Source organism: Psittacula echo (assembly GCF_963264785.1).
Source record: "Psittacula echo genome assembly, chromosome: 6".
Classification (NCBI taxonomy): domain Eukaryota; kingdom Metazoa; phylum Chordata; class Aves; order Psittaciformes; family Psittacidae; genus Psittacula; species Psittacula echo.
Genome location: NC_137743.1, coordinates 42434609 through 42458708, shown reverse-complemented (window position 1 = coordinate 42458708; position 24100 = coordinate 42434609). Strand labels below are relative to the sequence as shown.

General features: G+C 37.0%; 1 protein-coding gene across 5 annotated transcripts; it reads right to left on the bottom strand.

Moving 5' to 3' along the window:
• Positions 1–2722: 2722 nt before the first annotated feature.
• Positions 2723–23884, bottom strand: MARCHF7 (membrane associated ring-CH-type finger 7). Of its 5 annotated transcripts, XM_080621430.1 has the most exons (11): positions 23775–23884; positions 21378–21534; positions 17554–17712; positions 15342–15513; positions 13619–13786; positions 9682–10798; positions 9276–9445; positions 8003–8112; positions 6465–6578; positions 4645–4693; positions 2723–2881 (listed from the first exon to the last, which is right to left on the bottom strand). In XM_080621430.1, the coding sequence occupies exons 1-11, from the start codon at positions 23792–23794 to the stop codon at positions 2856–2858; spliced, it is 2262 nt and encodes a 753-aa protein (XP_080477556.1). In that variant the 5' UTR covers positions 23795–23884; the 3' UTR covers positions 2723–2855. The 5 variants fall into 5 exon arrangements, 3 of the variants coding, with proteins under 3 accessions (XP_080477556.1, XP_080477555.1, XP_080477557.1); XR_013957222.1 differs by lacking the exon at positions 4645–4693 and having other exon boundaries at positions 2740–2881; positions 7980–8112; positions 23775–23883; XM_080621429.1 differs by lacking the exon at positions 2723–2881 and having other exon boundaries at positions 2890–4693.
• Between the last annotated feature and the right edge of the window lie 216 nt (positions 23885–24100).

Below are 24100 nucleotides of genomic sequence, written 5' to 3'. Positions count from 1 at the left end.
TCTCTAATTTCCCCAATTATTCCACATGCTCCAACCCCGTGACCATAGGCACTCAAAAGTCATAATGCTCAATCTGATGTAGGAACGTCTCGTACATATGCACTCAGCAGAGGACGTCAATCAATTGCTTAATAATAATTCAGACTTTAATAACCAATACAATCACCAGAATAAAGAGCAAAACAGACAGTGTCAGCAAAGTGACAGCAGGGTGAAGAATCCTGTTAGGAACCAGGACCGTCACGCTGCGGCAGCACAGGCCCTGCTGCGCTCCTGTGCGGAGCGGACGCTACAGTATCGCACTTCGGCCACGAGGCGGCAGCACCAGCCAGCACCCGGAGGGAGGCTCCAGCCCAGGGGCAGCACCGGCGCGGTTCTTTGCTTAGCGCGCTGAGCGCTCTCCGGTAGCGCGTACATGGGGCGACAACAGAGTTTCACCAGCGGGAGGCATCACCTCGTAGGCACGGCAGCATAGTGTTACCGTTACCGTCAGCGCGGAGCCTACTGCAGTACCTCGTTTCTTTCGCCAGGCGGCAGCAGTGAGCAGATACTGGCGCCACACCTCGCATGGGCGGAGACCGAGCTGCAGTACCGAATCTCGCGACAGCAGCGAGCGTGGCACTGTGCATGCGCTCTCCAGGCACGGCCTTGACACGTGTCGCGATTACAGCCCCTGCTGCGGGCGGCTGTTTCTGTTCAACTTACCTAGTTAAGCGAAAGGACTAGTGTATCTCGGTAACAGATGCTTGCACACATCCTAAAGGCAGCCACAGCTCTAAGGGCTCAGAATGGCACCAAGCACCACCCTTGGTCCACACCAACTCTAGGATGAGATAAGGCAATCCACACCAGAGCATTCCCAACAGCATCATGATGCCACACCTGGAGCTCTGGACACAGCCCTGAGGATAAGATACGCACATCTGAGAACAGCTAGACCCAGCAACAAACTGTAGCCGTGCCCTCTGTCTCCAAACCCAGTGAGAAAACATGGTGCAAGAAGGAGACAGCATCACCAGAGCACACAAATGCTTCCACCACACTATTCCCCAATGTTACTCCTTCATTCACACTGGAGCCCAACAACGCTACCACAGTTGCTCACACATCCAGGGAACACTATTTGTTATAAACACAGAAAAAAAATTAGAAATATCCTCCATCAATTCATTAGACTAGCAGAGCTCATGTTGTAACTCTAAATCTACAGAGTGCGTATGAAATACTGTCTGCTTCAGTGTATGGTTTTATTAAGCTATACCAACTGACTCAAGGGATTAAACATTTTACTTTTATTAGAAACCCAAATTCACTTCCTTCAGAAATAGAAACATTTTCACATATAACCAGACCTTCAGTTTTCAAATGAAGGTCTGAAACAGAGCTGTATTTCAGCTAATTGCTAGAATTATACTTCCACATGTTGGCACTGAACCTTAGCCAATGCCTAAGGTTACCAGAATGAGCACAGAAAGGTGCACTTTCCTTAGCATTTCATTTTCTTTCAAGTTTAACAGTGACAGACCATCTCATGTAATGCTAACAAAGTTAACTCTAAAAATCACATGAGCTCATTCAAGCTGCTGAGGCACATTGTTTCTTCCATATAAATTAGTTTCATATGCTGCGACAATGAATTGAAGGTTATTTCAACATACTGCGCTCTTTACAGAGACATTGTTACTGTAGTAATTAAAAACCCCCAACAAATATACATAGCAAAACCAACCCCAATACACATGACAATTTATTGTACCACCATTCATATAAAGCATTTCAATCCAAAATGGTCAGAAACAATCTTAAATATCTGCATAAGAATTTATAAACATTAGTAAAGATATACCACAGACTATAGCTTTCTAAGTTTTCAAGTGTAAGTTCTGGTAGATATCCATGTTTAAATAAAATGGACAATACCAGTAGAGATGCATACCTCTATCATCTTTATTTATAAAGAAGTGACAACACTAGAAAAAACACATTGATAGCCAGTGCTTTGAACAGTGAAGGTGGGATCTAAAAAAGTCTGATTAAACTGAACAACCTTAGGTCTTTATCAAGTTGCATATCTGCCAGGAATGCTGAAATGCAAGAGTTTACACCTGCAATATTCCATAATGGAACAGCCACATAATATCAAATATAGTCTCCAATTTCCAAACCAATACATAAAAAAAAAAAAAAAAAAAAAGCCATCACTAAGTATGAGAAGACCTCTGCAAGTTCTTATTGCTTTGAGTTAAATAATAATCTTCAAATAAAACAAAACCAAACAATCTCTACAGTATCTTGCTCATCCCCCTGTTCATTCATTAACACTGGAAGCAATCCGTTATTATATAATGCAGCAACACAGGCATTTAAAAAACAAAAAAAAAAACCAAACCCAAAACCAAACAAAACCTTATTTAAGTACATGAACATCCCCACCCTCCCTGCCCACCCTCACCCTGAAACCCACTATAACCACTTACTGCCTGGAGAGGAGCAAAACTCAGTAGACAAAACCAGAAATCTGACTACAGGAAGAAGGAAACAGAGGGAGATATAGCTTCCTTAAATACTCAAAATCTGATGTCTTCCAAAACAAAGCACATCATCCTCATCATTTAAAAAGGGAAGTTGCTTTATATCTAATCCTTGCACATGCTGAGTAGTTCTCTGAGTCCACTGAGTTCCACTGTGCAGCAGTCGATTTTGAATTCAACAATGCTTCAAAAACTACAGTAATATTCAACGCACTTTTTACTAAGGAGAGGAAAAAAGCAAATGCATGTTGATGTTGTTCTTGCCAATTCAGCATTTCTGCAGCAATTCCATTTGTCTCTTGCAGTATTAAAGTTCTAACAGCATCAGTCTTCAGAATCATCCTCAGAAGCTGTTGGAATAATACAGTATAATCAGAAGCCTTGACAAATGTGACTTTTTTTCACTACTTTGAGTGGTAGAAATAAAGGTAATTTTATAATATTAAATAGCAGATTATAATACCTGCCTAAACCTTGTGTAATTACACAGCTTAATTTTTAAACACATCTCATGTCTGAGAATTACAGCATTTTCAAATCAAATCTTGGCATTATGAAATGCAGCGTCCTCCTGCTGTTCTTCCTCAAAATGGAAGGAAGAAAACTTAATTACGCCAGAGATTCAAGTTTTATGTAGTGTTTACAGTGGCTAATTCCAACAGTAGAGGAGAATATATTCAATCCATGACAGCAGCACCCAACACAAGGGAAAGAAATGACTCAAAGTTAACAATTTGGATACTAAAATACCTACAAAGATTCAGCAGTCTAACCAAACTTTTTTTGCTGTTGTTTTAATGTATGTATACTGCTTAACACAATTAAGTCAGGCCCAGCTGCAAACAGCTCCTCTCTCCAACCCCATTCTTTCAGCATGTGCAAAATGAACATAAAGCCCACCTATGCACAGAATTTTGTTGCTGCAAGGTGACTTATAAAACATACTTAAAAATCAGCACACATCTACAATAGGCTTGTAACATGTTAAGCTTGTCTGTAACAGGAATTTAATGTCCTCTTAAGCAGATTCTGTAGGCAATAAATTATTTATATTCAAGTAACTTGATCCATCTCTGTACACAAAAAAAAGCAAGGTAATGTCTGTCTGCTCACTTCTCCAGTTCTTCAAAGAGAAATGTAACCATTTGTACCATCAATGATAAATCTAAACCTCAGTATTCCTCAACTGCAAGTTAGATAAAGCCTGAATCAAACATAGATTAAATTACTGTGTAAAATGGCACACAGTAACATTAATTTTTACTCTAACAAGGATGCACGTAACTCAGGAATAAATTCCGAACTCAAGTCCACCTTTGTCTGCTTTGAACGCAGAAATAATCTTCAAATCATCTTCTGCTCCTTGAACTAAAACTGAAGACACACACAATATCCCTTATCTAAATCCAATGCATTGAAAATTCACATACAAGCTTTGCATGTTTTCAAACATTCACATGCACACTAGGGAAAAAGAAAAAAAGCAAGCAAGCAAACAATGGCAGATCAACTAGCTACCCTTCTACTGCCTATTATTCATTGTGCCCAGCATATAGTTCTGAATTCAAACACACTGGAGAAGCTATTTGGCAAAAAGTAAACTAGCCCTTTGCCAAAACTGGCAACTGTTAAATTTCATTCCTGAAGTAGATAGGCCAGACCAAGGAATACATACAGCTGTAAAGTGTGGATAGAAAAAAAAAAAAAGGGGGGAAGAAGAGGAAATGGCAAGAGAAGTATGGTAATTTAAGTGCAGTGAAACTCAACTTTAAATGTTTCTTTTCTACTAGGACTCATGTAAATGGCTACAACCCGGAGGTCACCACCAGTTCCATAACTGTGTAATCCTAGAATTACAATAACCAAACTGTAACTAGTGAGGAATCTTGTTATCACTTGCAGAAAACGCTTCTGTGGTCCAAACAGAATGCTGTTGGGAAATTAATCATGGAGAATTAAAACCCCAGAATAATTCTACTGATAATGGAAAAAGCACTGCTGGGTAAAATCAAGTTTTCAGTAATTAAGTTCAGTATTATGAATCTTGGCAAGGAGGATTGCACTCATTTAGGTCTGAGTTGATCTAATGGGAGGGGAGAGGAAGAGCACCTACTTTCAATATCTTCCATATGTGCCTGAAGAGTTCTTGCAAGGTTAATAAACTAGAAACAAGGCAGAGAGAAAGTAGTTTAAAAGTTGCAAAGTTAGCTGCAGAAATTTGCAACAAGTTAACAAAGTTTTCTTCAAGTTTTCTTTACTTTTCACATCCCAAAAGTAAAAAAAAAAATTAAAAAAAAAAATCAATGCAAAATTTTATATAAATCCCCATACATTAGGCTTCAAATTGCTATTTAAGTTATTTCAGTTTCCACTCTATGTCAAATGTTTGTGGTAGCAGTTAGTGGCATCATCTTCGTGTTCTACAGTCTGTAAAATACATCAATTTTGAAAGTAAAATACATAAACAAGTGCCAGTGTTATGAAAACTGTTCCTAGAAATTTTAATGTAAAAATAAATAAATAAATAAATAAAAACAACCACATAACCTGTAAGGACTGCATTATTTGGATTCATTTCATTTACTTCACTATTAATATGGCAAAACAGAGGCCTCCGACTGAGATTAATGAAAAATGCATAAATACATTTAAGATTTTACCTGCAAATAAGAAGTTTAAGAGCACAATTACTATTGGACAATGGTGGCAGCTTAACCTTTGAAGGATGTGGTATCAAAATCAAAGCCAAAATCCCTAGGAACACAAGTGCTTCAGGCAATTTGAATGTCTCAGCCACACTGTTTTTGGTTTTTTGGGTTTTTTTTTTTGTAAGTGACAATCTACATCACAGTTTCACAGTGACAGTCCAGATGTTGAGACACAGCAAACAAAATGAAACAAGAATATAATGCTACAGTTCCCATAGCTCAAGTTGTATGTTTGGCATCAAACAGGCATCGGTGTTCTCACTAGTTTAAAAATGCAGTGTCATGCAACCTGCGTAATGCTGCCTCCGACCAGTAAAAACATCTTATTTCTACAGTACACTCAAGCTAATAACCTGCACAGGATGCTTGCTAATATTAGATTATAGATCTCTAAACCTGTAGCAGAGTAAAACTAGACATTTTGTTTGTGGATCATGGAATACAAGCTCTACGTTACATGTGCATGGAAAAGAGAACCACTGTTCTAATACAGTAAGAGATTAGAGCACAGCCCTGCCTCTACCCTAGAAGGCTAGTACCCGATAGCAGCCATTCCAATAAGCCTTGGACAAGCTAAATATTTTAATATTGTCACTTTGTATGTAATAAAAAAAAAACTAACAAAAAGAGAAAAAAAAAAATCCAGCTTCTCAGGAGCTCAGTTGGCAAAGGGTACCAAATAATTATCTAGAATCAAACAAACATGTATAATACAGGATTTCTGAATGAGTCACCATGCAACAATAACTTCCTACGATGATCTCTTACTGGTAAAATGTGTACTTACCATATTTCTAAGTCAAGTCATTTAAGTAACAAGAATCCAGTCAAATACAATCAATAAAAGTCTAGACCTTTGCAGTGTAGACTGGCATAATAAGAAAAAACAATCAAATAAGGTAGTCTAACATTCTCAACTGCATGTTTTGTACAGAGGAAGGTTAACCTCCCAGTTTTGCATAAATTCACAATAACCATGATTACAAGCAAAGCAACGAACTACCAATAACCTTGACAAAAATAATTTTGCAACATAGTAACTGCAGTAAAGTAGTACCCTCAGTTTAAAATCAAAACATGGTGTTACTGCATCAACAAACCCAGACGTAAATTTGTTAAATAAGCATGCTTCTTGGGTATCTAGTTTCTAGGTTGCTCAAGGTAACAATCTAGTTCCAAGTTCTCTTTACAAGCAATTCCAGCCATAAAAACACTGCATACTTACTCTAACACGTGTGCTGGCCTCACTTGCTGTTCCTAGCATATCAGAAAAGCGCTGCTCACATAAGTGTAACAACACTACAAGGTAGAGACCAGAGCTGATAAATTCATAGTCTGCCTTGAAGGAGATAAAAAGAAACATTCAGAATATCAATAATGTCTGCACAGAGTATTCAAGAAGTAGAACAAGAAATAAATTTTACTGGAAACTTTATATATTTGATCAAGCAGTTCCAGGAAATACTAAAAAAAAAAAAAAAAAAAAAAAAAAAAAAGGAAAATTAAAGTACTGAAAAGCTACTTACATTTCTGGTTTTTCCCACCCACCCCAGACCTAACATGTTATCCTTGAAGATTATTTTTCTATTTTTCTAGAACTTTTTCTATTCAAGTCTTATTAGCGTGATTAGTTCACACGAAGAAATCTGAAAATCCAAGTATTGTATCATTGGGGAAAATAACAGCAACAAACTTTGCTGGTTTCTTTTCAGTGTTCCCCACACTTTACAGAAAGCCAAATTAAGGGAAATATTGTAGGAACTTTATGATGTTATAAATGTTTTGACAAATTATTTCCCCTGTTCAGATCAGCTTTGAAAATGCCACTGCTGATCATTTAGAATCAATTCTTTAAGTAAAAGTTTCAAAGTTCTTTTTCTATTGAAATACAGTGACTGTAACAGTCTGCAGTGCTAAAAATTAAGATGGTGGCACTCTTGAGACAAGACTTTTCAGAGTCTAGCCCAAGTGCTGGGAACTAAAGCAGCAGGGTTAGAGCTTCTGCTAAAGAGTAAAAAAAAAAATAAATTAGAGATTGATGTTTGCCCTCAAAACTGGTGTCACTATTTTCTTTCAACTTCTGAGGTAGGTAAATTTCATTAGTCTTTCTATAGTCATAGGGTAACTCAGAGAATACGAAAAACTCTCTGAATAAACTTAATTAAAATAACACCAGCTTTTTGTCATTTGCTCGTTTTCAAATACTACACAACCCAGTAGTTCTAAGATAATGTATTTTATATGACAAGAGTAACACTAATGGGCCTTTGATTAGTTTAGGAAAGGACCTGAAGGAGCACAGCAAGAAGCTGTTAGTAAAGAGATCGGTTTCTACCACTAATGAAAAAAAAAAAAAAAAGTTTTTATGTGATGTTATGTTTAAAAAGTGGTATGTTTAAAACAATTACCAAGGTGTGCTAAAAAGCAGCTAAAACCAAAGACAATGACTTAATTTAAAATTCAATCTAATCATACTAGTACTCCCACTGCACCCATGTGGCAGACACACTGGACTGCAAAGCTAAATGACAGATCTGCAACCAAGAAAAGGATAAGATATATTACACTTACTGAAAGCTCAGCTATAGGAAGCACAGCAGGAAGACAGAATTTGTCTGAATATTAAGGAGAAAAATTTGTTCCATGTTGACATTACTTTATATGCATAACAGTCCTTCTGAAAAGGAGATGCATTTGCCTTCTCTAAAGAGCACCCTCCCAGCACTAAACCAACACTTACCAAATTAGGCAAAATATACTAACTTGTTCATTTGCATGTGCCCTATAGAGTTCATGAATGTCAAAGTCTTCCAGATTCAGATGCAACTTCTCCTTGCACAGTTCACAAGTTGTTACTGCTTCCAAAGAAGAACCTGGTGGGGAGGAGCAGGGAAAAGTCAGTATCAAGTTACAACAATCTATGACATATGACAGAATTATACAAGCATGACAAACTGTAATTAAATCTTGACTTAATTTTGCAGAGCGAGGTTACAAGAAAGCTTCTAATACAAATAGAGCTACTACCTGCTAATGTCCGAATTTAAAAGCTATAGCATGTTTACTCTGTATCCAGCTCCACATATTCTGTTTCATGTTCATGCCTCTTACTGAAAGTCTGGCATAAAATTGTTGCTTGAGCTGCTTGAATTCTACAGTGTAATCCAATACACAAAAGTAATAATACATATACTGGAATACCTTAAAGTTATGGCCAGAGTAGCATTTTGTCTTCAAAGACCCAGGTTTAAAGCAAGCTGATCCATAGGCAACAAGATGAATAAAACAAGTTTATGGTAGATTTCATGTCTTATAAAGTTAAATACTTCAAGCTAATCTCTCCTACAGGCTGAGCCTTTCAATATATCCCTACTCTGATGTGGGTCCTCTAATAACAAGTAAAAAAGTAGAAAGATGCTAGCACCTTCCTGTGGGAAAAATATTCCACGATCTTCATGCCTTCAACCAAGCCAACTTTTTTTAGATCTTAATATTATTACAGATAACTTACATTATAAACCGGTCAATTAATTTATTAAAAACATTTGTAATATGTGCAATTTGTGAAGTGTTTCTTAAAATTCTACATGCACTTTGAAGTCATTTTTTTATTTTTTTTTTAAACAGTTTTAAATTGCCTTGAACAGGAGGCAGTAACATTTTTGGATTGTCAAAGCCCCACCACTCTGCTAGTCAGCCTGGCTATAAGCCTTAACAACTAGAACCACATCCACGAGAGAGTGGGGAACAAACTCACACAAAGTTGTAGAGTAGCCCTAGAGCTACGCTTCTGCAATGTTATATTTTGTCTAATTTCTTAGTAGACAATCCCAAAAATGCAAATGTCTAAATGACAGTTATTGGATCTACTCACATGAGAAGCTGCATAGACATACAATAAGCCTGTATGTGCCACTCTGTTGTGTGTCCCCAACTGTTTGTTTTTCAAATAAATACCTCAATACTAGAAGAGTAATTCTCCTGATAAGCCTCCCAGTGTAACTGGAAGTCTGTCCTGGTCTTGAGTCTGCTTTACCTGAATTAATCTTGGACTGCAGCCATTTTTTCATGCACTCCTGGTGAACATACTGCAGACTTCCTGTGCACTTGCATGGCTCTATTAAAAGGTTGTCGGAACTTGAAGAGGACATCTGACAGATTCTGCATAAGTCACCCTCTTCATCTTCAGAATCTTCTAAAAGCAGGCTGAATAGGAGTATCAACAAATAATGTGACACATTGTATGTAAGACTTTTTATAATCACAATTCCATTCAAACTTTTCTCAAACCAACAAGGACTAAAACAAATTTCTCTAAAGACAAGTGAGAACACAGGTGACACAGGACCGAGTTACCACTTAAAGTTTCCTCTTAACAAGATTACAGAAAACTCATGTTAAGTCAGGTACATTTCATTATCTCAAAGAACATACTAATTTACCTCTCTTTAATTTTCTGGAGTCTTTCTGGATCTCTTGATGGTGGTATTTTAGATTTGCCACTTTCTTGTCCTTCAGACTGATTCCAGCCAGAGGGAATAATATCTACAGTTATCATAAGATTGTCAGACAGATTGTTTCCTAATGTTGGAGGCACTGCAAAGCGAAAGAGAGAACCAGGCAGAATTCCAGAACTTCTCCTACTATGGGTTGAATCTGGTGGGGAGGCAGTAGCTGTAGGAATACCAGATACTGCAGGTGTTGGTGGTCTGTTAACAGAAGCCCAAGGAGGGCTAACTGATGCTTCAAGAGAGGTCTCCTCACCTGACTCTCTTCTTCTGAAGATACGTTGTGATCTAGCAGTTGTATCAGAGGTCGAGATCCTTGCGGATTCATCTCTCCCTTCTCTTCTTCTTCTGGAAAAGAGCGGTGTACATCTATTCCTCAAAGATGAGGATAACCAGGATCCTGTACTCCTGCTTTCAGAGTCTGGTCTGTAACTTTCCCCATCTGAATCAGAGTTATGATTTTGTGAAACTCCTGATAAACCCCATCTTCGTCTAAGAAAACTAAATCCCTGAGAAGCTTCAGATGTCTGAAGTCCTGGAACTTCTGGAGTTGCAGCTCCATTACTGCTCGACAGAGTAGAAGCTTGAACTCTTGGGACTACTGTTGACTCTTCAGAGCCTAATGATCTGGTATGCAACGAGTCTTGGCTAGACCTTCGAGAGAAAAATGTAGATGACATACTAGATGCTAAACGAGACAGAAGCTGTCTGGTTGTGCGCCTCCCTTCTCCATCAGCTGCAGGCTCATTCAATGACCTCTGAGAAGATAAAACCCTTTCAGAACCACTTGAGGAAGAAGTTTCATCTCTAATGGCTGTAAGAGAAAATGCTGGCTGCATGCTCCTCTGGGGAGATTCCAATTCATTTCTCCTTTGCCTTGAGGAATAGCTGAATCTTGAAGAGCTCATGTTAGAGTCTCTGTTGAAAAGAGATGGCTGATGATCAGAAGGCAACTGGCGGTTCATGGATGCATTCAGCCTCAAAGTGCTTAATGAGCTCTCTTTTGGTCTTGCTCCCTCTGCATATGAAGAGGCAGGCCTGTCTTGAAGATCTGTTGCAGAAAAGCAGAGGAAAACAGTATGACAAGATGTGCTCTAATTGCTACATTCTAGATGGGTAACTCTGCAGAGTTCCAATTATTACATTCCAGATGGGTAACTCTAAAGCATAAACACAAAAGACAGATTTTGTGCTCCTTAATCAAAACTCCTTCAAATTTGGCAGGTAAGATACCAGAGTAATATTAAGTTTAAATTTACTTATCAGAATTCTGAACTGAAACCTAGACTTATTTTACTATGGTAAATCCATTTGGAATTTAATATCCCCTCAAATCTTCAGATTATCTCACTTTCTTATATGCAAATATGAAATTCTGACCATCTGTCAGAAGTTACATAAGAACAGCATACGAATTACGAACAGCAAACTATATATACACTACTATTTAAAACTTAAAGGTCCATTCTGCCTATAGACTGAGAAAGATAAATCAAAATCTCAGCAATGCAGCAGACATGAGAGCACCCGAAACAAACGCATGGATAAAGCCAAGTATATTCCTCATCTATTACAACAAGCTACCCTTACTCTTCTCATCATAAAATCATTAACAGCTGCAGTTAAACACTTCTTAAAGGTAGCAGAAAATTATTGGCTTTGGATAACAGAAACTGAATAGTATCTAAATTAGATGTGTATCTTACTATAATAATGTTTTAACCAAGAACGCAAAAATAAAAAGAACACCCTAGAAATACTGTAATTTCACTGCTCCAGTCTAAAAGGGTTATCTAACTTCTAGCAAAGAAATGTAACAACTAAGTTAGCTCCCATGTTCAGCTATGCAACTGGCTTAAGCACAATCAGACTTAACCATTCCAGATTAGTAATTTCATCTGCTCTCCCAGTAACTTTGATTATCTATACTCAACTAGATAACTATCACCACACTTTTGTGTCCTACCCTGCTTATTAAGTGTGGACTTATAAGACAGATTGAGAACAGACTTCTTTTAACACGGCCTGTAGCAACAAGACAAGGTGTAATGGTTGTAATCTTAAAGAGAGTAGATTCAGACTAGATGTAAGGAAGAAATGTTTTACAATGAAGCTTGCTGAACACTGGCATAGGTTTCCTGGAGAGGTGGTAGATGTCCCATTCCTGGAAACATTCAATGTCAGGTTGGACAGGACTCTAAATAACCTGACGTAGTTGATGTCCCTGTTTATTGCAGGGCATTTGGAACTAGATGATCTTTGAAGGCCCCTTCCAACCTAAACCATTCCATGATTCTTATAAGCATATTTTCCATAAATTCTGTTAAGTACCTCAACACACTGAGAAGAATTCTACTGTAGCTGAACTGTAGTCAACCTTACATGAAGCAGCTGAGCAGGCTAACATCAGCTAGTCTCCTTCCTCAAATGGCTAGATTGGGGTGCAGGCGGAAGGCAGGGAGGGAAGAAAGCATCTGAAGCCCACTGACCTCATTAGAAGAAAATACTTCAACATTTTAACTACATAACAAGCATAGATAGATTAAGACAGGACGCAGAAGATTTCTCTATGTACTTTGGAATTTAAACCTTTCATGTTTGTAGCTTTGGTGTCGTTGCTTTTTTTGGTCAGGAGGGAGGGGTTGTTTGGGTTTTCTGGTTGGGTTTTTTGGGGGGGCTTTTCTTTGGTTTTCCTTTTTGTTTTTTGTTTGTTTGTTTTTAAATGGGCTGTGCATTGCAATCACTATTTATTGTTGAAACTATGTGGCAGATTCTAACTAAAGAAACATCTGCACAGATGCCAGGCATCTGCTGTATGGTTTTGATTACACAGCAGGGAACACAGTTGGGAGTTATTTTTATAGCACTTCACAGTGTCACTACTGCTAGAAAGGCAGCATGGACAGCACAAAGCAAGGGTCTCCATCCATCCATCTCTCCCATCAGGCTCTACCATGTAAACTCCCAACTGTCCACTTAGTAAAGTAGCGTAGAGTATGATGACATTAAATCATACCTTTGTGGTAAGGCAACACTGCAGAATGAAATCTGGAACTAGTTTTTATCTTTTCTGCTTATCTCCTATAATTGTAGGAATATTTTGGGTATTTTGGGGGGTGTGGGGGGAGTGTTTTTTCTTGTTAGGTAGGTTTTGTTGGTTTGTTTGGTTTTTTGGGAGGAGTTGCATTGGGTTTTTTTTCTTTTACTTGTTGGTGGCTTACTGTTGGGTTTGGCTTTTTTTTTTTAAATGACACATTATGAAGTACCACTAATGCATCTGCAAAAGGAAGCAGATCAAGACAGACAACAAGCTTCCTCAAAGACAGCTCTGAAAGGCCACAGGACTGAACAGAAAGTGAAAATGACAGTAAAGAAGTCAATACTAGTTCTAGCAGTTACTGTGGAACAAGCCTCTAACCTATGTATGTGTTTATTCATTATTTTCAGTGTTCTAGCAGCTTCCTCTAATAACTACTCAAAGAGAACCCAAATGGAAAGATATCATGCAATATGGGCAGCTTCATTAAAACCCCTTCCTGAGTCAAATTAACATAATTTTTTTCCCCATATGTAAATACAAAGAAATCTTACGATTAACAAGAAGCTTTCTGACTACTCACACTGCTACAGTGGCAAGCACCAACAGCATTTTCTTATAACTGAATGCATCTACAAGCTAGAACATTCATACATCCTTTGATGGTTCAGCCAACCCACTGAAAGTAGCCAGCCAACTTCATTTAAAAGGGTACCCTAAAATTAAACAGATATTTTGGCTTTGTGCTTTGAATAAAATATTCAAAGAACACATGAAGAAGCTAACGAGCATGCAACCTATGGGTTTACAGGCTTACAGTTGTACAATACATACATGTTGCAGATGAAAAGTCACTGTTTCTGTAGCTGTGATCCACCAGGTTATTAACAGACAGATCTGTTCTTCTTTCCAGCTCTCTTCGTTCTCTCACCAGCTCAGTTCCAAGGGAGCCAAGCATCACTGATGAAGATCTAGGAATCCTACTGCACCTCCAAGAAGAATCTATAAAGAAAAAAGTAAGCAAATCTCATGTTTCTGTAATCATTTAAACACCAATTAAACCTGCGACTTAGACATGCATACTGGTTATACCATATCAGGTGCAAATTTACAATGCCACTAAGCTGATCAAATGGACAAGAGTAAACAGCACTTACTTAATCTTGCTGTGAGTTAGTTCTGAAAACTAAACAGGAAAAAAGTAGTAACATTTTTGTGAAGAGTCAGACCATTTAAAGCTCATACAGGAGAGGAGGAGGAAGAGAAACAGCATCTTGCTTCTAATGGTAGCTAGTTATTAAATAGGCTTCGCAATATGGCAAAACAGCAGCATGAGACTTAGTAAGTGCTGCCATTCTAATGCTTCTTCTAAAATTCTTTTTCCAGAAAGACAGCCAAAGCTTAAATGCAGCTTAGACACAACTATGACTAATACTGGTTTTGCTCTTATTGCAGAATAAACACTTCAAAGGGGCACCTGTTTTTTGCTAACAGCTCCAACAATTGAATAGTGACCTGTACTTACTTCGACTGTGAAAAAAACTCTTGCTCCAAAAGAAGCGTTCTTCAATGGCTCTGAAAAATCCACCTTGATTTTGTTGTACTAACTTATAAATCCAAATTTAAACATTCATTGGTCAGCAGTACAAGGACCAACCAATCTAAAAACAGAAAGACACTATGGTCCTATACCATTATAAGAAATGTTAATGGTTTCTTACTTTTGGCTAATGACCGCCATCAGTAATACTGGGTTTTGAGCAAGAATTTTTTATTTTTTGTGGGGGATAGCTGTGTGGTTCCATAGGTGAATATAAAAAAAGAATATCCATGCATCTTTACAAGGGTAATCTGAATGAACTGAACAGTCTGCTTAGAATTTCCAATTAAGTTTTTGACTGTTATTTCCTGACTTTTAGACTTTGGTTTGCATATTGTTTAACCCACATCTATCCAAGTATAGCATACTTATTTAGAGCTTTAATGAAAATCTCACGTTTTCCTGAAAGAGCGCCTGGTGTAGAATGTTTCTTTTCACCTGGCCTACAGAATGAGTTTAGGCCCTGTTAAAAAAAAAGAATTCTTTCTTCTCTGACCCCTAACAACAGCGCTCTAACCAGCCATGACACTGTGCTTCTTGGAACAGAGTGTTAAGTAAAGTTAAAATTTCCTTTCTGCTGTCCCCGGCACACGTAGCTTACCAACACCTTATTACTCATGAAATCACAGTAGCTACACTCATTCTTTCCTCGAAATCTTAACCCACTAAGATACATTTAAACCACGAAGTTCAGCTTTAGTGCAAATGGAATAGGTACAGGTAACAGTTTTGAAGGAACATGAGTACAATTGGGTTTTCAAAAGACCACATTAGCAGCATTCTCAGAACTTCGGATACTGCCATCAGTGTGAGTATACTCTTCTGTTAGGCACAGTGTTTTAATATTTAAGAAAACTAAAAGCATAATATTTCAAAGCAAGTTTTTAAAACTTGAGAAAACCTGATCTTACTAAAGATAATTTTTATGTAACTGTGCTCTAGTAAGCAACCTCTCACCTGAAAAGGCAGTCAAGCCATTATTTCTCACAGAAGAGGTAGATGTGCAAGATAGCTTAGGTCTCTTTGAATCACTATCTTGCTGCTGGCCATGGAGTCTTGAATATGCTCCCTGAGTTCTCTCAGACTCACCATAACACCCAGATGTGAAATGAGAGGAAGATGATGTAGACTGAAATAAAAAAATTGACACATTATTTCAGATGTACTTCTACTGAACAAAAGCATACATAATGCAAGATTCACAAAAATAGTAAAGAATAATTTTAAGATACAAAGCCTTTTTTTATCTATAACGTAGGATTTATGCTTGAGCATAAACCACTATCCCCACGTTTATGCAATACAGTCTTGCAAAAAAACCCAAAACTTGTTTCTATTATAATTAGCATTATTTTTCCTTTATGTGATTTGCAGGGGAAAAAGATACTGCTGACTTGTAAGATGCTATAAACATGATCAAATACAACTTTGCAGATCTCCAAGTAACCATAATTTTGCTGTCCAGAAACAGCAAAAACTGATCACCTTCATTATTTTAACAGCTTAACTAATCAAGCTTATTTTTTTGCCAATCCAAAATATACTTAGCTAAGGCGTCAGGTCTAACTTCTTATATGCTGTTTAAACCACATATATTTTTATTATATTAAGCTCAAGTGTAACTGAAACAGTTCAGGGTAAAGAATGGGTACAAAACAATTTTTGCAGTCTACAGCACTGAAAGAAGGTTGTTTGGTAACTAGTACTAAATAAATAGAAAAAAAATGGGCTAGCTGTCTGATTACTTGTAGTGGAACATTTATTTTCTATTTGAAATATTTTTTTTTTTTATATATATAAGATTTGAGCTCAAAAAGCTCAGTTGAACTGTTTGTCTTCCTAGATAGTATCTACAACCAAGATCTTTTAAGGATCAGCCAGATGAAGTGTTATAGTTGTGTCTTATTTTTATTTTGTTACAGTTTTTACCAAGCTTATGCCAAAACTTTTTAGTCCTTAAAAACTAAAAAGTATTTCTCTTATCTCATCATAAAAGACAGATTGGAAGACACAGAAACTACATCAGCAAGTAAAAAGCCAGGTTCATTTCTCTCTTGAACACATAACTTCTCTTTTAATAATTTGCTATTTGATAAGCAAAGATTTCAGAGTGTCTTCAGCAATGTTGATCTGCATTAGAATCGAAGAGAAAAAACTAACCTTAATGGTAAAAAAAAGTAGAATTTTGAAAATTCTACAGCATTAACGTAACTAGATACATAGGCCACTTGCAACCACACACTCCATCTGCATTTCATCTATAGAGACCTACTGTGACTTCCTCCTTTGAAAGCCATCATCTCCACACTAGTTCCTCCCTCCCCTTGCTTATTTCAAACTGTTACCTTTAAGTGACAGTAAGAAAACAAACAGGTATTTAAGGTGGTAGCACTTGCAAGTACCCAAATATCTTTTGCAGTTTGAAAGTGAGCAGAATTTTCACTTGTCCAGTCTTCCCACCAAGCATCTTCACAGTTGTCTGTTTCTCTCATTTTAGTATTCCTTCTACAACTGGAAGTAGTTTTAAGCTCTACAGTGCTTAAGCATGTCAAAGAATCAAGCTAATTTATTTTTGGAGTTATGAAGGTACATTCCAGAGCGCAGCTAAGACAAGCTGTTAAGGCCCGAGTCTTGGATCACAGGTGACAGTTAAGCCTCCATTTTCTTCCACAATATGCTGTAAAAGCAGCATCTAAATAAGCACAGTCAGACTATGAACTCCATAACTAAGTTTTCTAAAGCAGATCTCCAAAACCATGGACTTATGTTAACTCACAAAGCTGATAATATGAAAAAAAAAAAAAAACCAGAAAAAACAACCCACACCTCCTAGAAATACCTGATAGAACAACCTGAGCATAAACAGTATTAATTTTGCCATCCGTAGGACTATAACATGTATCAGATACTAATAAACCCCTCATTTTTTTAAATAGATACTTGCAGAGCCATTCTCACTTCAAATTTATTTATTATTTTCACTCTCTAAATAATTTCTTAACACCACTATCATCTTGTTTTTCCTATATCTTGACTTAGTAAAGACGTTCTTATCCAGAAAGATTACAGTGAGCCCCTGCTAGCAGGTTTGTAGATAGAAAGCACCAAGGTAAAACCTTGTAAAAGAATTTTAAAAAAATAAAAAGTATAATACATTAACAATTCTCACCAGTCTGCTTCTGCTTCCCAAAAATCTTCCAGAATGTGGATGATCAAGTGTCCCTGAGTAGTGAGTTGGAGAGGATGTTGCAAGCTTCCAAGGAGTTTCGCAGGTGTCTCTTTCTCCAATACCCCAATCTCTACTGGAACTATTCAATACACTGGATTCCTGAAGAACAACATACCTATCATACATAACTTATAACTCAAAACTAACTTAATATCCGATTTGAATATTGAAAACACAGGGAAGTGGAGGTAATCACAAATCTGGAAACCCTGCATGAGAAACCCCAAGGCATACCCAAGAGGAAATTAAAGTCTTAAGAGACAACCACTGGCAAAAGAAGAGGTTTTTTAAATTACTTCCTAGCAATTATCATCTCCTTTATCCATCCTCTCATTTGACTGCAGACAGTAAAAAGTTGAAGTGTAAGGCTTTTGAAGCATTACCCCAACTTAAGATACTCCAGCAACAGGGCAGAATTAAGGACTTAAGATTTCAAGTGTTAAGTAAAAAAACCTACATGTGTAGAAAATGATTCTCTGTGAGAGCAAAAGTGGCTACTAATGAAACCGGGAACCGTTTAACACAGAAATCTGTCTGTCCTTAAGAGAACCTCAAGGAATGAGGTTCTACACTACTAGTTTCACTGAAAGTCAATGAATAGATGATAATTAAGGAAACAGATTGCAATTTAATTTGCTCCACAGAATAATCCCTAAAATTGGTAAAATCAATAGATTTAACAGAAATCAAACCTTTTTATTTTTTTTACAGCTAAGCAGAGTTTGTAAGTGATTACTTGTCCATCCTCTTTCTAGGAACTATTAATACTACAACTACAGCAATTTCTGTCACCATTTAAAAAGTTGAAGAAATAGTAATTCTCATCATTCTCACAAGCAAAATTAAATCTGAAAATAAAAGTATCAGCCAGTAAGTTCTGTCATATTTCAGAGTCTCAGTGGGATTCATCAGGTTTCTAAACTATTTCATATATGCATAAACTGCCATGGGTACAAGACTACAAAACTTTAAGATAAAAATAAAGCTCTCATAAAACACTCTTAATACAAGCCATACCTGCACTTAAGTGCTCTTGAAATACTTTCCTTTTTCTGTATCTGTTAGATACTGAAGATTTGAGAATTTCATTTAATTTTACACATCTAGATCACCACAGTAAAGACCATCTACTGCTCCAATGCCAGCACAGCATTAGAGCTGTGACAGGTAGCTGTGACACCTCTGGACTGTGTTCATAATTTCTTTGACAGATGTTCCAAAGCCAAAACAGAAAACAAGCAACATACTGGGAATCAAAAAAGTGGCTTTAGGACAAAGTAATTGATCTGTCATGGTGTCAGGGAAGCTCAACCTAACTGCTATATCTGGGAAAAAAAAAAATATATATATACACACATATATACATAAAAATTTAAAAAGAAAAAAAATCTCCATTTGCTTTCGTCCTTCAGTTCATCTTAACACTATTTAACATCTCTTGTCAGACCTTCACTATTAAAGCAACACACCAGATAGTCTATTTTTGGTGTCTACTTTCAGTAGCAGAAAAATGTGTTCAGGAGAACATTTCTACACATTACATTTGACCCTATCACTCCACCTGAAAAAAAAAAAAAAAAAAGAAAAAAAACGCGAAAAAGAAAACCAACAAAATAACACAACCAACAAACCACCTTAATTGTCTTGCAAAATGGTTAACAATATTGAATAATCAAGCACAGGATCTTAGGGTTTTTTTCTACATACCATTACAGTATTTTTGTAATGTAACTTGCCTAGAAACAATGCTGTCATTCAGTATTCATCAGATTCATTTACAATTAGCTTGCTTATTATGCCTCCTCAGATGAGAGGCTACCACCTAGACTGATCTCAGAAATGTGTGACATAGACACACACACACTCAAAGTTTGACAGCAGTCTCAAAAATTGTTTTGAGTTAAGTGATTATCAGGTATGGTCTCCAGCAGCAGAAATTACTTTGCATTAAAAAGCCAAGTCCCTACATTCTCTTTCCTCTATATAACCAAAGCACTACTGACAACCATACAGGTTTCTTCTTCCAAATGACAAATCTTTTAAATTACTTGGAACTGAAGCAGCTCTTAAAATATTAAGGTAGCTTCTTAAAGGATTAATCAAGCAACAAGGCCCAACCATTTCACTCCTATCTGACTGGACTTAACTTTATTTAGACTATTTGTATCTTCTTGCCCTAGCCACCTGCAATCTTCAACAGCTCTGTAAGTACCAAAGGTTAGTCAAGAAAAGGAGCTTCCCTATGCATTTATCACTAAGCACTAGTCTTGTGTAACAAGCTCTCAGACTACTTTACGAATTAGAAGGAATACAACATAATCTAAAAATCATTTTCTCCTCCAATTTAACTCCAAGTGTTACAAAGATCATTCCTCAGATTAGAAATATTTTGCTCATTCAGAAATAAATACACAGTGCAGTGAACATACTGCAGTTCACGTAATAAGAGAGGTAAAGTACATAAGTCTCCTGTGTTATAATTTTGTAACAGCAGTAACACATCTAACTTCACAGCACCAATTCAGCTCATCTTCTGATGAGCAGCTTCCAGTATGATATGTACACTGTGTGGGCCTATACAACACTGTAAAAGAGTAGGACTCTCTGACTCAACTTTGCTGAGCAGACAGTCAGTGAAAAGCACACAGGAATCCAAACCACAAAAATGACTCAATATTACCCTTATGCACTCTCTATTGCCTATTCTACTAATGACCACATATATGCCTAGTATGGCAAAATATAACACATATACATGTAAACTATGCTAAAAATAATTAGTGCTCTATTACTTGTAAAACTATTTCTGGGAAAGGCATTACATAATACAATGTCCCAGATAGCTTGTCAGCTGGGACCAAACTCATAACTATTTTATTAAAAAATATGAACATTTAATCATGGAGTTAAGTTTCTACTGTTTCTAAGACCAAGATGGGGTTACATTTCCAGACTCAAAGCTGAGGTGAAACTTGCCAACAGGAGCAGAATAAGAGATTTGAGCCAAACTGCCATCTGTTGTTTCCCAGTGCCCAAAATAATTTTTCAAGTAGTTTAATCTCTATTTCCCATAATACTCTTCCAGTGTGAAAGTGTTAGCTCTTACTCTTGAGCATGGCTGTTCTCCCCATAAAAGCAATTTAGTTAGTGAAAAATGTTGCATGTGAAATAGTAAATGCCTTTAGCCCAAACCTGTTTATTGCACAGAAAGCCTGGCTATATCAGCATATTGACGTGACAGTATGATATAAAAGCCATATAAAAGGTCATCTTCTTGCCTACTGTCAATTCTTAGAACCACAACACATTACTGTAACTTTTGCATCATCCACAAAAGTGTAACACCCTATAGAGATCAAAGTTCAAACAAAATCCTCACTTCTCCACAACAGAAAACCCCATTCACCCAGGTTTAAGACTGCAGTGCATAATGCAAAATAGATCCATGGTATCAGAATGCCCTTCATTCATAAAACAGCTGATTTTTAAAGGTGCAGCTACAAAAGTCACAAATGGCAAGCCTAGAACTATGAATTCACACTGCAGAATATTTTTACTGGCCTGGTTATTAGATCCTTGCATTTTAGAATTAAACTAAATGCAAGGCCCTGCATGGGACTTTTTCCTTTTTTTGGTTTTGTCTTTTTGGGGGGGTTGGGGGTTTTTTTTCACTTTTTTTGTTTTGTCTGGGGTTTAGGGTTTTTCTTGGTGAAAAACAGAATTAAATTAATTTATACTTTACAGGAAGAGACACAACACATTACCTGGTATCCAGATTCTAATCTCCATGAAGGTTCCCTTGCACTATATGCACCAGCTAAACTGTTTCCAGTCAATGTTCTAGACCCTAGTGAAGAGCCAGAGGCCTGAAGAGAGATCCTTCGAGGAATTCTTGAGGGTTTTGACTCCATTCTTTGTATCCTGTAGAAGGACACACCGATTATTTTTTCTTTTAAAAACACGGACCCACATGCAAAACATTCACAAGTCATTCTGAGTGTATCATAAATATGATGCACACATACAAATATTTACACAGCCCTTTGGTATGACTATGCATCAGCAAAACAGGGAAATGAGTTCTTACTCTAGCTTTTGTAACCTTTTCTTTACATGTTGTCCCGTTCCATGGTAGAAAACTTACAAAAACAGCAAAAGAGGCTATGTTACATTAAACATATTCTTGCTATTCTATGAGAAGTAGGAAACCCTTAAGAATTCTGCCGCACTAGTATTAACACAAAACAGGTCAGGAGTCAGTGAAAGAGTCACACAAACACACACACAAATATCAGTAAAACAACATTTTCAGTCTACCTGCCTCAATGAAGTATCTAACTTTTCTGAGACAACTCCCATGAAATTAACATACACAAAAGACCACCTGGTGTCCCATATGTATATGTAAATCTACCTTTGAGACACTGAGTGTTTATTTGCTCTTTTGTTATCTCTAGGCATTTCAAGACAAATGCTGGTGCTTTTTCTCTGTGAGAAGTGATCCTGTAGAAATTCCTGTCCTCGAAAGAATATTCTGACTTATTGTTGCTCAGAAACTCCAGATAGTTCGCTAACTGGCTTGCTAACATCCCCAGATTCTTCCTCCTCAGCATGGTACTGCCAGAATCAGACCACAAAAGGTAACTTTTAAATAAAAAACTTAGTAGAACTGCAGTATCCTCAGTGGTGTGGTGTGGGAAGAGTAGCAACTCTGAAACAGATGGCAGAGAACTCCATTCGTACAAGGTGATTCGCAGAAGAGGTACAATCTGTTCTATTTAACCACTCTTAATTCTGGCCTAACCTTCTGGGAATGGGAATAAGCTATATCAGGGGGAAAAAAAAAAGAAAAAAAAAAAAGTCACTCAGTAAAGCACGTTTTTTCCAACACATCAGCCATGGTCATCAGTAACACAATCTGTGAAAAGCTGCTGCATCAACCCTGACATACCTCATGTTCGAATGCAGTTTCAAGTTGAGTTCACATACTTGGGACTTTTAATCTTAGCTGAAAGTCATACTACATTACATAATCTACCTGGTAAAAGCTAGTTTGTACAGAACCCCATTGATTAAAAGCTGAGGTTAATTTCCTTAATGGAAGGCTTTTTAAACAACTGTTCTGGTGCATGTTCCATTGTGGGCTGTGTTGTAGAGCTATCAACAAAGTAGCCTTAATACTCAATTTTTCTTGCAAATAGAAATTTTGTGGGTTTGGGGTTTCTTTGCTTGTTTTTTTACCAAATAACCACCACCCTCATTCCCAAAAAAAACAGAACATAAAGCATACCAGCTTTAAGTGAACATTTATATTATTGTACAAAAGACCTACTGGGTTGTATTATGAAGAAGCACACCAGTTTTTAGACCATGCTTCAGACTTTAGCAACCCATTCATTTCTGCCAGAGACATGCTTGAGCTCTTGATCACTATTCCCAAGTTTACTCAATATAGTCCTACCAACAAAAGCTGGTTTCTATTACAATCAGTTAAACAAGACCAATTCAGGATCTGAAAATTCTCACTTGCCTAACTTTGGATTAGGAACCTGAAATAATTAATTCATTAAATTTCCCAGATCACATTTAAACCTCTAAATGGATATTGAGCAACTGTATGCAATTATAAAAGTTGTTAATATAGCCATATTGATAAGAATGCTCTAAGCAGTGCTCCAAAGTACAGAAGAACACTGTTCCATCATGAAAGTCTAAAAGAAATTTGGTAAGGACAAGCCTAATAATCTAAGCCACGTCACTTCAAGTGGATCACGTGTGCAATAAAATGTGACAAACATACTTCTTCACATTTGTAACATTAGATAAGACACTATAATGATGGTTAATTTAAGCTTTAGAATAACCTGCCATAATATGCACTGCCAAGTCTAGTTCTCATCTGATGCTTCTCTAAGTGTGAAAAAAGTAACAATTGCAAAGTAAATTTAAATTTTATTAATTAAAAGTAAATTGCAAAGTAAAGTTGCAAACTGTGAAGCTAAATTAATGTCACACTTAACATAGACCAGAGTGTATGCTGGACAGGACAGCAGTCTTGATGAGATCTGACATTGGGAGTCAGATGTTCATCTACATTTTACCCTGACACAAAAAAAAAAAGGGATGGACACACAGAATAATAGATCAAATTTTTTAAGTACCTGACAAAAAGCAGCAGCATGACCACTTTTGTTACATATCGTTCCGGATCACTTTGCTTCAGACAGGTATGGAACCAGATAAATTAAATAACATCGATAAAAAGAGTGAGACACAGACATGTAGCATACACAAAGGTTCTAGAAGGGATGGAAGCTCCTACAAGTAGAAATTCATGGCCAGATGAACAGGGGGAAGAGACACATGTAGAAAGTTACAAGAACTTCAACACTAACTTAGAGATCATCTCGTACTAACAAAATTGCTTAGGAACCATGCACAGATGAGACAAATTAAGAGCATTCAGATAGGAAAAGACAAGGTGAAA